General features: G+C 43.4%; 1 protein-coding gene across 1 annotated transcript in view; it reads left to right on the top strand.

The window, feature by feature from the left end:
• Positions 1 to 15,262, top strand: part of SCUBE3 (signal peptide, CUB domain and EGF like domain containing 3) — a 1,482,089-nt gene that overhangs the window by 944,974 nt on the left and 521,853 nt on the right. Inside the window, exons 17-18 of the mRNA XM_056557668.1 lie at positions 2,158 to 2,271; positions 2,460 to 2,621. Coding sequence (XP_056413643.1) covers positions 2,158 to 2,271; positions 2,460 to 2,621 — 276 coding nt within the window. The remainder of the gene's footprint in view (positions 1 to 2,157; positions 2,272 to 2,459; positions 2,622 to 15,262) is intronic.

The following is a 15,262-nucleotide window of genomic DNA, read 5'->3' as shown; positions in this document are numbered from 1 at the left end:
TTTTTTTTTTTGTTTTTTTGTTTTCTGCGTTTTTGCATTTCAGTGGAAATTGCATTTTTGGCCCCTTTGGCTATTTTCTAAATTTGTTGGGTACCAAAAAAAAAAGAAAAAAAAAAGGATGTAGTAGGGAGAAATGTATTTCACTTTTCTCTATTTTTTTAAGGTAGTACTACTACTCCCAGCATGGAACAGACTGTTCCATGATAGAAGTAGTAGTACCTGTACTAATAGACAGATCGTCCAGACTGTCACTCCTGACACCCGATGCGATCGTCCATAATATAGCAGAGATGCGGATTGGCCGGATGGTTGCAGCCAATAACCGCTCTCAATGAGAAATATGAATGAGTGATGTTCTATTCATATCACTGGCCGGACGGGGTATAGTGCAGAGATGCGGAGCAAAGGAGAAAGCCGCTCTCTGCAATAGATATGACGATCGCATCGGGTGTCAGGAGTGACACTTGCTGTGATCTGTCCTTAACTGCAGGTACTACTACTCTCAACATGGAGCAAACTCTACTCCATGCTGGGAGCTGTAGTACCTGCATTAATAGTTCGCAGCGAGTGCAACTTCTGATACATCTGTCTATTAATGCAGGTACTACAGCTCCCAGCATGGAGCAGAGTGTGCTCCATGTTGGAAGCAGTAGCACCTGCAGTTAAGGAAAGATCACAGCGGATGTCACTCCTGACACCCGCTGTGATCCTCCTGTATAGTGTATAGATGTGGGCGTCCGCTCTTCTATGTTCACCTGGAGTGATGTATATATGCACCCATTCATATTTTCCACAGAGAGTTGTGATTGGCTGGAACCATCTGGCCAATCACAGCTCTCTGCGGGAAATATAGATAGGTGGATATATATACGGCAGTGCAGGGGACCATAGAAGAGCGGCCGTCCGCATCTATAAATTACAGAAGGATCGCAAGGACCCGGGGCGATCTGTCAATTAGTACAGGTACTACTACTCCCATCATGGGACAGTGTGTTCCCTGCTGGGAGTAGTAGTACTACCTAAAAAATTTAAAAAATAAAGAAAAATGTGAAAAACACACACACACACACACACACACACACACTAGATTTGTATTATTGTCTGCTACATTTTTAGTCCCCTGCTGGCACACATAAATGAATAAAAATTTTGTTATAAAAAGAAACATTTTGTTAAATACAATTTTTTCCATCACTACTGTATCTTTTTTTATTATTATTATTATTTTTTTTTTTATGGTACCCTTCAAAATTTTATTAAAAAAGGTATCTCCATCCCTGTTTTGGATCTCTAAAGTCCAAAAAAGAATAAAAACTGCCTGCAAAAAACGCCAAAGTTAAAACCCACATAGACTTCTATGGGAGAAAAACGCTACGATTTCAGGGAAAAAACGCCATAGGCTCAACATGCTGTGACTTTGTAAAACCATCAAGGAGCTGAAAAGCGCCAAAAAAGATTTTTAAAAAATGCTAAAAGTATTTAAAAAAACGGCAAACTGAAAAACCAAAGTGTAAAAAGAATTTTGTGTTTTGTTTATTGATTTACAGCTAAAATCTGGCTGCAGCGTTTTTTCAGTGAAAAAGTGCCACGGGGGCCGTTTTGGCGTTTTTTTATTTTTTTTGTGCAAAATGCCAAACAAAAAAAAAAATTTGACACCTGCAGTAGTAAGATGCGGTAATCCAGGTTTTATCTAGTTTCTTCAGGATTTTTGGAATACGTCACATCTGTGACATAATTGTTTGTATAAATTCAGTCTATTGTTCAGTTCTATCATGCCTGATGAAAAAAACAGATGGTTTTAAAACGCGTTGCATGTTTTTAAGAATAAAGCACCTTACCGTACAATGTTGTACCCATCTCCTCTGTGACAGCACGATCCAGCTTCCACTTCCAGTCTTCCCTCCCCGTTTCCAGTTACTGCCACACCTGTGACCTGTATAACCGGCTGAGGCGGGACATAGCTCAGCACAGTGTGCTGTGTAGGGGCCCCAGAATTCTTGCGCCAAGGCAGAATAAGAAAAGAAAAACGATGAATAAACACTTAAATTTTAGATCACCTAACTTGTTTCTATTATTTTCTTGTATGCTAGTTTTTATAAGTACTTTTGCAAAATATATAATTTTGCAGTCCTAATTCTGTTTTGTTTTCATTGTTAGAGACCACGGTGACCCATATTAAACAGAAGGCATCCTTCAAGCTTAAGGATTCCAGATGTGGCCTGCGAGTGCGTGGCAGATCAGCACGAGGAGAGGAAAACACAAGACATGGAAGTATGTGAAATGTCACTATGCTTCAATATGGAGAAGGACCAAAGTGGTAGGAAGAGATGTAAAGGAATGGTGGGAAAAGTAGCAAGAGTGAATATCAGAAAAGGAGCATTATATCAAGTAGGGATGAAAACGTTAAAATAGGATTAAACTTCTTTTTAGCACACTCTTAAAAAATTTATTTTTCTCAGGTGCATCTGTACCATGCTCAGATTGTCATCTGACCTATATCCATTTAAAGTGTGACTCTTCTTGGAAGGCTGAAGGTCGCAGCTCACGGTCTACATTAAATAAGGAAGTTACAAGGATTTCACTAGAACTTGAAGCAGAAGTCAAAGTGGATGAAGCAACAGGTAATGGCATGAAATAAGTTCACTGTATATGAGATACTCTGTAATCTGTAAGGTAACAATATAATGCTTGTAAAGTACCTAAACTGCATATCGTGAATGTTGTCACATGATGTGACTGATGATATAATCTACTATATAAAATATTCCACCACTATACTAGGACCATTTTTGAATTACATTAGGGAATAGACCATGCCAATAATGTTATAGGTAAAAAAAAAAGACTAAACACTGATCACCAAAGAAAGTCCAGGTCAGAGCATCAAAGTGAAAAACTCTGAATTAGTGCAAAAAGCTGTTGTTTTGATTGGTTCCCCAATCTGCAGCTGAAAGGGATCAGTAGAAGTGTCACTGGCGAATAAAGAGCAAGGAGAATTCCAATGAAGCCAATCAAAGACAAATGGATACCTGCTATTATAAAGGCTGCAAACCATACAGCCAAATGTGTACTTGCAAAAGAAAAAATATTCAACTGGTCATGGCAAATATATAAAAAAAAATATAATGAACAGAGCAAGTAAAGCCAGTATTTTAACCCCTTAAGCAGTGGCGTTGCTAGGGTTGGTGTCACCCGGTGCGGTAGAAAATGGTGTCACCCCATACCTCCCCCCCCCCCCCCCCTCAGTAAGTTTTAGCCTGTTGTGACAGACACCACTGTTGTAGCGCATTGTGAGAAATTCCAGTATAATAATCAGATATGCCAGTTGCCACAGAATAGGAAAGTGTTAAAGAAGTTTTCACCATTTAAATATACAGCTCCCAGAATTACTTAAAGGGGTACTCCACTGGAAAACATTTACTTTTATATCAACTGGTGCCAGAAAGTTAAACAGATTTTTAAATTACTTCTATTTAAAATCTTAATCCTTACAGTACTTATCAGCTGCTGTATGCTCCACAGGAAGTTGTGTAGTTCTTTCCAGTCTGACCACAGTGCTATTTGCTGACACCTCTGTCCATGTCAGGAACTGTCCAGAGCAGGATAGGTTTGCTATGGGGATTTGCTCCTACTATGGACAGTTCTTGATATGGACAAAGGTGTCAGCACAGAGCACTGTGGTCAGACAGAAAATAAATTAAAAAAGAAAAGAACTTCCTGTGAATCACTTATACAGCAGCTAATAAGTACTGGAAGGATTAAGATTTTTAAATAGAAGTAATTTACAAATCTGTTTAACTTTGTAGCACCAATTGATAAAAAAAAATGTTTTCCAGTAGAGTACCCCTTTGAGCAGTGGTGAAGTTATGCTGGGAGTTGTAGTTTCACTCACCATAACTGTAGAACTTACAAGTGACTACAGCTCTGATAGGACACAGAGAGGAGAATTTACAAGTATTATTTTAAACCTGCCAGACACTGTATCCTCTAAATATAATACTACTATAAACTATACTCTTTGATTATAAACCTTCCATACACCATACCCACTGAATATAATACTACCACACACTGTACATTCTGAATATAATACCAACACATACTGTACACTTTGAATATAAATCTGCCACATACTGTACCCCTGAATATAATACCGCCACACACTGTACCCTCTGAATATAATACTACCACATACTGTACCCTCTGAATATAATACTACCACCCACTGCGCCCTCTGAATATAATACTACTACACACTGTACCTTCTGAATATAATACCATCACATACTGTACCCTCTGAATATAAATCTACCACATACTGTACCCCTGAATATAATACCGCCACACACTGTACCCCTGAATATAATACTACCACCCACTGTACCCTCTGAATATAATACTACCACAAACTGCGCCCTCTGAATTTAACGTTGCCATACAGTGCACCCTCTGAATATAATACCACAACCGCAGTAACACCCCTCAACATCCGTTACCTGATGCTATTACCACGGGAGGGGGGTTTTGGTGGTGTTGCTAGTGGATGATGGGGGTGCTTCTACTGGGGGGGTGTTGCTGGAGGATGATGAGGGTGCAACTGGCCATCCCTCCCTGGCAGTATCACCCCCATCATCCATCCTCCTGGCAGGAGCACCGCCATCATCCACCATCAGGATCTGCTGATGGAGGTGCTACTGCTGGGGGGGGGGGTGTTGCTGGTGGATGATGAGGGTGCTACTGCCAGGGGGGGAGCATTAGGTAGGCAGCAGTTCCCCCACTTTAGGCAGGCAGCAGTTCCCCCACATTAGGTAGCATATTTTCCCCACATTAGGTAGCACAGATTCCCCACATTAGGTAGCAGTTTCCCCACATTAGGTAGCATAGATTCCCCCATTCGGTTGCACAGATTCCCCACATTAGGTAGCACAGACTCCCCACATTTGGTAGCACAGATTCCCCACATTAGGTAGCATAGACTCCGCACATTTGGTAGTAGTTACCCCACATTAGGCCGCAGGTTCCCTTGCAGGTTCCCCACAATGGGTCAAAGTCTCCCCACATTAGATCGCTGTTTAACCCCCCCCCCCCAACAAAAAGAAAAAACACATACAACACAGAGAGACACACACACAAACACACACACAGTCAGAGAGACACACACTCACAGACACACACAGAGTCACACACACACAGAGCCACAGAGTCACACACACAGGAAATAAGGCATACTTGGCACACCAGAAGCCCTCCTACATAATTCCAATAGAAGAAATGATTGTGGGCAGGGGTGTAGTGCTCCTGGGTCCCCCTGCAACACACACACACAGTCACATACACACACACACACACAGTCACATACACACACACACACACACACACATAGAGTCACACACAGTCACATACATACACACACACAGAGTCACACACAGTCACATACATACGCAAACACACACACACACAGGGTCACACACAGACAGAGAGAGCGACAGACACACACACTCACCCATCCAGCGCAGCGCTCCTTCTCTCCTGGCGCCCTGCGAGTGACATCACTGACGTCCCATGCGGTGGTGCTGACGGACGGGCGCACAGCGGCAATGAAAGCCGGGGGGGGGGGGGCAGCTGAGGGATGGGCACACAGCGACGATGAAGGCCTGGAGGGGGGGAGCTGAGGGACGGGCGAACAGCGGCGATGAAGGGCGGGGGTGGGGGGGGTGGTGTTGCTGACAGGGGCACAGCGCAGGTGAATGCCGGAGGGGGGGTGGGGGATGCTGTCGGACGGGCGGGTACAGACGGGGGGTGTCGGTGTAGCTGGGGGGGGGGGGTGCTGCGGAGCATCTTGGTGTCACCCCATTAGGTTGGTGTCACCCCCTGCACCCGGGTCGCAACCCCACTGCCCTTAAGTACTGAGCCCTTTTTCACCTTAAGGATCGGAGCATTTTTTGCAATTCTGACCACTGTCACTTTAAACATTAATAACTCTGGAATGCTTTTACTGATCATTCTGATTCCGAGATTGTTTTTTTGTGACATATTCTTCTTTAACATAGTGGTTAAATTTTATGGTAACTTGCATCCTTTCTTGGTGAAAAATCCCCAAATTTGATGAAAAAATTGAAAATTTAGCATTTTTCTAACTTTGAAGCTCTCTGCTTGTAAGGAAAATGGATATTCCCCCAAAACTTTTTTTGGGATTCACATATACAATGGGGGAGATTTATCAAAGGATTTAGACTGTTTTTTCCTGTCTAAATTTGTCGCACAGAAAGTCGCAGTCTAAATATGTGCGACTTTTCTGCGACTTTTGCTGTAGAGGATTTTTAGAAGATGCATGCAAGTCTATTTTAGATGGAAATGCATTGGAAAATGCATTGATGCTGAATTTATCAAGTGCGACTTTTGTGCGACAAGTCGCATCTGCCCAAAATACACTGAAATGTCAGACCATGTTGGAGCAGGTCTAAATGCAGTTTAAGCTGTAGACCCTGAAGTCTGAGCACAGAATTTATCAAGGGCTGTGAGACCTTTGATTAATTAGGAGCACAATAGACAGGAGACTACCACATACGCTGGTCTATAAGCATACCCAGAATAGACTAGATTGGTAAATGTCCCCCAATATGTCTACTTTATGTTTGCATCATAAAATTGACGTGTTTTTACTTTTGGAAGACACCAGAGGGCTTCAAAGTTAAGCAGCAATTTTCCAATTTTTCACAAAATTTCCAAACTCACTATTTTTCAGGGACCAGTTCAGGTTTGAATTGGATTTGAAGGGTCTTCATATTAGAAATACCCCACAAATAACCCCATAATAAAAAATGCACCCCCCAAAGTATTCAAAATGACATTCAGTTAGCGTTTTAACCCTTTAGGTGTTTCACAGGAACAGCAGCAAAGTGAAGGAGAAAATTCACAATCTTCATTTTTTATACTCGCATGTTCTTGTAGACCCAATTTTTGAATTTTTACAAGTGGTAAAAGGAGAAAATTTTACTTATATTTGTATCCCAATTTCTCTCGAGTAAGCACATACCTCATATGTCTATGTAAAGTGTTCGGCGGGCGCAGTAGAGGGCTCAGAAGGGAAGGAGCGACAAGGCGATTTTGGAGAGTACGTTTTTCTGAAATGGTTTTTGGGGGGCATGCTGCATTTAGGAAGCCCCTATGGTGCCTGAACAGCAAAAAAAAAAACACATGCCATACCCTTTTGGAAACTAGACCCCTTGAGGAACGTAACAAGGAATTAAGTGAGCCTTAATACCCCACAGGTGTTTCACGGCTTTTACATATATAAAAAATAAAAAAAAGTTCACTACAATGTGTGTTTCCCCCCAAATTTCACATTTTTGCAAGGGTTAATAGCAGAAAATATCCCCCAAAATTTGTAATCCCATCTCTTCTGAGTATGGAGGTACCCCATAAGTTGACCTGAAGTGCACTATGGGTGAATACAATGCTCAGAAGAGAAGGAGTCATATTTTGCTTTTTGAGAGCAAATTTTGTTTGGGGGCGTGTCGCATTTAGGAAGCCCCTATGGTGCCAGAACAGCAAAAAAAAAAACACATGGCATACCATTTTGGAAACTAGACCCCTTGAGGAACGTAACAAGGAATAAAGTGAGCATTAATACCCCACAGGGGTTTCACGACTTTTGCATACGTAAAAAAAAATTATATATTTTTTTCACTAAAATGTGTGTTTCCCCCCCCAAATTTCACATTTTTGCAAGGGTTAATAGCAGAAAATACCCCCTCCCCCCCAAAAAAAAAAAAAAAATTGTAACCCCATCTCTTCTGAGTATGGAGGCATCCCATAAGTTGACCTGAAGTGCACTACGGGCGAACTACAATGCTCAGAAGAGAAGGAGTCATATTTGGCTTTTTGAGAGCAAATTTTGCTCGGGGGGCATGTCGCATGTAGGAAGCCCTTATGGTGCCAGGACAGCAAAATAACCCCCACATGACATACTATTTTGGAAACTAGACCCCTTGAGGAACGTAACAAGGGGTACAGTGAGCATTTACCCCCCCACTGGTGTCTGTCAGATCTTTGGAACAGTGGGCTGTACAACATTTTTAATTTGCACAGCCCACTGTTCCAAAGATCTGTTAGACACCAGTGGGGTGTAAATTCTCACTGCACCCCTCATTACATTCCGTGAGGAGTGTCGTTTCTGAAATGGGGTCACATGTGGGGGTTTTGTTTTTTTTGCGTTTGTCAAAACCGCTGTAACAATCAGCCACTCCTGTGCAAATCACCTCAAATGTACATAGTTACATAGTTAGTATGGTTGAAAAAAGACATACGTCCATCAAGTTCAACCAGGGAATTGAAGGGAAGGGTGTAAGGGGAAGGGATGTTGTTTTATAATTCTGCATAAGCATTGATGTTATTTTGTTCCAGGAATGTATCTAACCCTGTTTTAAAGCTATTAATTGTTCCTGCTGTGACCAGTTCCTGAGGTAGACTGTTCCATAAATTCACAGTTCTTATGGTAAAGAAGGTGTGTCGCCCCTTTAGACTAAACCTTTTCTTCTCCAGACGGAGGGAGTGCCCCCTCGTCCTTTGGGGGGCTTTAACCTGGAACAGTTTTTCTCCATATTTTTTGTATGGGCCATTTATATACTTATATAGGTTTATCATATCCCCCCTTAAACGTCTCTTCTCAAGACTAAACAATTGTAACTCCTTTAATCGCTCCTCATAGCTAAGATGTTCCATGCCCCAAATTAGTTTAGTCGCACGTCTCTGCACCCTTTCCAGCTCCGCAGTGTCCCTTTTATGGACAGGCGACCAAAACTGAACAGTATATTCCAGGTGAGGCCATACCAATGCTTTATAAAGGGGTAGTATTATGTCCCTGTCCCTTGAGTCCATGCCTCTTTTTATACATGACAATATCCTGCCGGCTTTGGAAGCAGCAGCCTGACATTGCATTCTAGTCTGTAGTCTGTGATCTACAAGTACACCCAGATCCTTCTCTACCAGTGACTCTGCCAGTTTAACACCCCCTAATACATATGATGCATGCATGTTATTTGAACCCAGATGCATAACTTTACATTTATCCACATTGAACCTCATTTGCCAAGTGGATGCCCAGACACTTAGTCTATCCAAGTCATCTTGTAACCTATACACATCCTCTACAGACTGTACCGTGCTACAAAGCTTGGTGGCATCTGCAAAGATAGAAACAGAGCTGGTAATGCCATCATCTATATCATTGATAAATAAATTAAACAACAGCGGGCCCAGTACAGAACCTTGGGGTACACCACTAATAACCGGGGACCAATCAGAGTACGAATCATTGACCACCACTCTCTGGGTACGATCCATGAGCCAGTGTTCAATCCAGTTACAAACTAAAATTTCCAAGCCCAAAGACCTTAACTTACCTGTAAGACGACTATGAGGGACAGTATCAAATGCTTTAGCAAAATCCCGAAACACTATGGGGGAGATTTATCAAAACCTGTCCAGAGGAAAAGTTGCCCAGTTGCCCATAGCAACCAATCAGCTTGCTTCTTTCATTTTTATCAAGGCCTCTGCAAAATAAAAGAAGCAATCTGATTGGTTGCTATGGGCAACTGGGCAAACTTTCCTTTGCACAGGTTTTGATAAATCCCCACCTATATCCACAGCCATTCCTCTGTCAAGGCTTCTACTCACCTCTTCATAAAAGCAAATTAGATTGGTTTGACAACTTCTATCCTTAGTAAACCCATGCTGGCTATCACTTATAATACAATTATCCCCTATGTATTCCTGTATGTAATCCCTTATAAATCCTTCAAACTATTTACCCACAATGCACGTTAATCTTACCGGTCTATAGTTTCCTGGGGAAGACCTAGAGCCCTTTTTGAAGATTGGCACCACATTCGCCTTGCACCAGTCCCTTGGCACAATACCAGACACAGAGAATCTCTAAATATCATGAACAAGCGTACAGATATTACTGAACTTACCTCTCTAAGAACTCTTGGGTGTAGTCCATCCGGTCCTGGAGATTTGCTTACATTTACTTTACTTAACTTACCTTGTACCATCTCTACATTAAGCCAGTTCAGTACATTACATGATGTGTTACCAGCACTGACCTGTCCAATGTCAGCTCCTCCTTCTTCATAGTATATACAGAACTAAAGAACCCATTCAGTAGCTCCGCTTTCTCTTGATCGCCCGTGACAACCTCCCCATTATCATTATTAAGGGGTCCTACATGCTCTGTCCTTGGTTTTTTTGTATTTATATATCTAAAAAAATATTTAGGATTAGTTTTGCTTTCTTTGGCCACTTGTCTCTCATTTAGAATTTTTGCAGTTTTTATTACATTTTTACAGATTTTATTAAGCTCCTTGTACTGTTTAAATGTTATATCTGACCCATCAGATTTGTACTTTTTGAAAGCTATTTTTTTGTTGTTTGTTGCTCTTTTAACATAATTTGTCAGCCATGTAGGATTTAGTTTTAATCGTTTATATTTGTTCCCCTTTGGTATATATTTAGCTGTATAGTTATTTAGAGTTGATTTAAAGATGTCCCGTTTACCTTCTGTATCAGTATTTGACAACACCTCCCCCCAGTCTATGTCCTGTAGCGCAGATCTCAGCCCAGGGAAATTTGCCTTTTTAAAGTTATATGTTTTTGCCTTCCCCGTCTGTCTTTGTTTTCTACATTTTAACTATATTGTGGTCGCTATTACCAAGGTTTTCCCGCACTGTTACATTACCAACCAGCTCTGCGTTGTTGGAAATGATCAGATCCAACAAGGCATCACTTCTTGTTGGGTCCTCCACAAACTGGCCCATAAAATTATCCTGCAATAAATTTAGGAATGTTCTCCCCTTTGTAGTTTTAGCCAACCCCGGACCCCAATCTATATATGGATAGTTAAAATCTCCCATTATTACCACTGTACCTGCCCGGGCGGCCCTCTCTATTTGTTTATGCAGCTGAACTTCTATTTCTTCAGTGATATTAGGGGTTCTGTAGACTACACCAAATATTATTTTTTCAGTATTTCCCTCCTTTTGTAATTCTACCCACAATGATTCCACATCCTCAGAATCATCACACACTATGGCATCGTTCACACTGACTTTCATACCACTTCTTACATACAGACAGACTCCACCACCTTTTCTGTTCGTTCTGTCCTTGCGAAACAATGTAAACCCCTCCAGATTAACAGCCCAGTCATGCGAGGAGTCCAGCCATGTCTCAGTGACCCCAACTATATCAATATGTTCCTCCAGTATCAAGGCCTCAAGCTCCCCCATTTTATTTGCTAGGCTTCTGGCATTTGTGAACATACACTTTACATTTCCATTAGGTTTTACACATATAGTCTCACTAATTTGATTTTCTGAGTTATTGGGGTTAATGTTATTTTTTGAGTTATAAGGGATAATTGTACTATTTAAGTTATTGGGGCTAATGGGATTTTTTGAGTTAATGGGGCTTATTGTAGTTAATGAGTTATTGGGACTAATGGAATTTTTTGAATTATTGGGGTTACAATTTTTCGGGCTACATCTATTTTTACGGCTGGTTTGTAACCCATGGATCTCCTTATCCACTGCTCTTAACCTCCCCCCACAGGACTCCTCTCCACCCACCATTATGTCCTGACCCCTCTCTAACCTATCCATCCCACTGTCTGCTTTCTTTGCTTTATTATCCTCCCCCCACTCACCTAGTTTAAATACTCTGCCACCCCTTCCAGGATTCTCTCCCCCAGCACAGCGGACCCCCTTCCATTCAGGTGCAAATTATCCGTAGAATAGAGTTTGTGCCACAATGAAAAGTCAGCCCAGTGCTCTAAAAACCCTTCCCCCTTACACCACGACTTAAGCCATGCATTTAACTCCCTAAGCTCCCGCTGTCTTTCCTGCGATGTGCATGGCACAGGAAGTATTCCAGAGAACACAACCTTAGAGGTCCTTCCCTTCAGCTTGGCACCTAGTTCCTTGTAACTATTCTTCAAGGACCTCCACCTACCATATATTCTGTCATTGGTTCCCACATGGACCACGACAGCTGGGTCATCCCCAGCCCCCCCTAGTAATTTGTCCACCCTTTTCACCACATGCCGAACCCTGGCACCAGGGAGACAGCAAACCATTCGGTTGAGGTGGTCTTAGCGACAAATTATTCTATCCGTCTTCCTGATTATAGAATCCCCTACCACAACTAACTGTCTTGGCCTACCTTCGTTACCATCCCCCACACTACTAGTTGAGATGTTCCCCCGGTTGTTAGGGAGACCAGTATCCACTAGGGTTGCCATCTCTGATACTGAAGCCCTCGCATCATCGCCCAACTTGGCAATTTTACTTGGGAGATCAGAAGTAGAAGTGGCCTTCCTTTTCCTTGCCACCTTTCCAGTCCCTCTAACTACATAAACCCAACTCCCTACTTGGGCCTCCTGGCTAGTTTCTCCAACCTCCATTTCTACCCCACTAACTGCTTGCTCTGTAAGCAGTCTGCTCCTTTTAAGATTGTCAATCGCCCTCAATGTTGCATTTTGCTCCTCTAGATCTCTAATACGAGCTTCCAGGTGGGCTACATGCTCACATTTTTCACAGCGGTATTCACCCAGAAGCTGCTGTTCCAGAGATGTATACATGTGGCACAATGTGCACTGAAAAAAAACTCCAATCCTGCTGTCCATATCCTTGGTGACAAACAGCCGTTATTAACTATTAAGAAAAACTACTTTTATTAAGGGAGTGTAATACTTACAGTTACAGTGGGTCCTGCTTACAACTCCTGCTTTTTAAACTTCTGCGTACAAAAATTCTCAGATGTTCACACTTAAGAATACAAACCAAAGCTTCAGAGAGACTCAGCCAGAGCCCTCTCCCTTCTGGGCCTTGTTGTGCACCCCCAGAGCACTTTGCGCCCACATATGGGGTATCTCCGTAGTCAGGAGAAATTGCATTACAAATTTTGGGGGGCTTTTTTCCCTTTTACCTCTTGTCAAAATGAAAAGTATAGGGCAACACCAGCATGTTAGTGCAAAAAAATTATTATTTTACACTAACATGCTGGTGTAGACCCCAACTTCACCTTTTCATAAGGGGTGAAAGGAGAAAATGCCCTCCAAAATTTGTTAGGCAATTTCTCCCGAGTACGGCGATACCCCATATGTGGCCCTAAACTGTTGCCTTGAAATACGACAGGGCTCAGAAGTGAGAGAGCGCCATGCGCATTTGAGGCCTGAATTAGGGATTTGCATAGGGGTGGACAAAGGGGTATTCTACGCCAGTGATTCCCAAACAGGGTGCCTCCAGCTGTTGCAAAACTCCCAGCATGCTTGGACAGTCAACGGCTGTCCAGCAATACTGGGAGTTGTTGTTTTGCAACAGCTGGAGGCTCCATTTTGGAAACAGTGGCGTACCAGACGTTTTTCATTTTTATTGGGGAGGGGGGCTGTGTAGGGGTATGTGTATATGTAGTGTTTTTTTACATTTTATTTTGTGTTAGTGTAGTGTAGTGTTTTTAGGGTACAGTCACACGGACGGGGGATTACAGCGAGTTTCCCGCTGCGAGTTTGAGCTGCCATGCAAAATTTGATGCATCGCAAACTTGCAGCCTGATACTCACTGTAAGCCCCCTGCCCATGTTAATCTTCCCTGTACAGTAAGGGCATGCTGAGGATGTGTAGTTTTGCAACATCTGGAAGGGCACTGTGGTCTCCAAACTGTGGACCTCCAGATGTTGCAAAACTGCAACTCCCAGCATGCCCAGACGCCAAGGGCTGTCTGGGCATGCTGGGAGTTGTAGTGTAAGGGGACCAGATGGAGCAGTCCAGATCGCTTTACGGCGGTCTGGACTGCTGCAAAGGTCCCGCAACGCAGCTGAAGATCCACTCACCTGTCGTCACTGCCGCCGTCTCCGCCGCCGGGATCCGGGTCTTCAGGGATGAGGTAAGTACCGGGGGCCAGGCCCTAGCACTCCCCCGTCCCCCGCCGCATCCTCCGGTCTTCCTCCCGTTCTCTGCGGACTTCCAGGGGCCGGGCAGGGCGGGAGGAAGTAACCGCCCCCCCCCCCCCCCTGCGATTGGTCGGTTAGCTAACCGAGGAATCGCAGGGGATAGGAGGAGGTGGCAGGCTTGCCACCTCGCTCCTATACTTCAGCATGGTCCTGGCTGTCTGTCTGTGGATCATGCAAAATTACCGGGCAGTCGGGTCCAAGAGACCCGATCAGCCCGGTATCACCGCAGATCGCAGGGGCAGACATGGCCCCCCTCGGCATTTGCCCTGGATGCCTGCTGATTCAGCAGGCATCCGCTTCCGATCTCTGCCCGGCGCGCGGCAGGGACCGGAAAATGCCAGGACGTACGGGGACGTCCTGGGTCCTTAAAGCCCAGGGTGCGGGGACGCAGCCCTTTTTTGTAATTCTTACCACCATCACTTTAAGCACTACTAACTCTAAGATGCTTTTACCGATTATTCTGATATTGTTTTTTTGTGACATATTCTACTTTATTTTGGTGGTAAATTTTTGTCGTAACTTGCATCCTCTCTTGGTGCAAAATCCCAAAATTTAATGAAAATTTTTCCTTTTTCTAACTTTGAAGCTCTCTGCTTGTAATGAAAATGGATATTCAAAATAAATGTTATATTGATTCACAAATACAATATGTCTACTGTATGTTGGCATCATAAAATGGACATATTTTTACTTTTAGAAAAAATTAGAGGGCTTGAAAGTATAGCAGCAATTTTAAAAATTTTCATGAAAATTGCAAAATCTGAAGGGACAGATGTTACAGAACTACAACTCCCAGCATGCCTGGGCAGTCTAGGCATGCTGAGAGTTGTAGTTTGGCAACATCTGGAGGGCCACCATTTGGGCACCACTGTAATAGTGGTCTCCAAACTGTGACCCTCCAGATGTTGCAAAACTACAACTCCCAGCATGCCCAGACAGCCAAAGACAGGCAATGGCTGTCTGGGCATGTTGGGAGTTGCAGTTTGGCAACCACCAGTAGGGCAGCAGTAAATATCGCTTTACTGCCCCTTCTGCCCCCACAACCCCCCCCCCCCCCCGTCGCTTCCCTACCTGCGCCGCTGATATCCGCCATCTCCACCGATGATCGGCGGTCCCCACAGCATCTTCTGTTCAGGTAACCACCGCCATCTTCTCCCCCCGTTCTGCCCGACATCCATGGGTGGGCAGAGCGGGGGGTTTCCATGGCAACCCCCTGTCGTGCGCTGCCATTGGTCAGAATTAATTTCTGACT

Source organism: Hyla sarda, chromosome 2 (genome assembly GCF_029499605.1).
Source record: "Hyla sarda isolate aHylSar1 chromosome 2, aHylSar1.hap1, whole genome shotgun sequence".
Taxonomy (NCBI): domain Eukaryota; kingdom Metazoa; phylum Chordata; class Amphibia; order Anura; family Hylidae; genus Hyla; species Hyla sarda.
The sequence above is the reverse complement of the archived record's forward strand: the minus strand, read 5'-3'. Positions and strand labels throughout refer to the sequence as shown.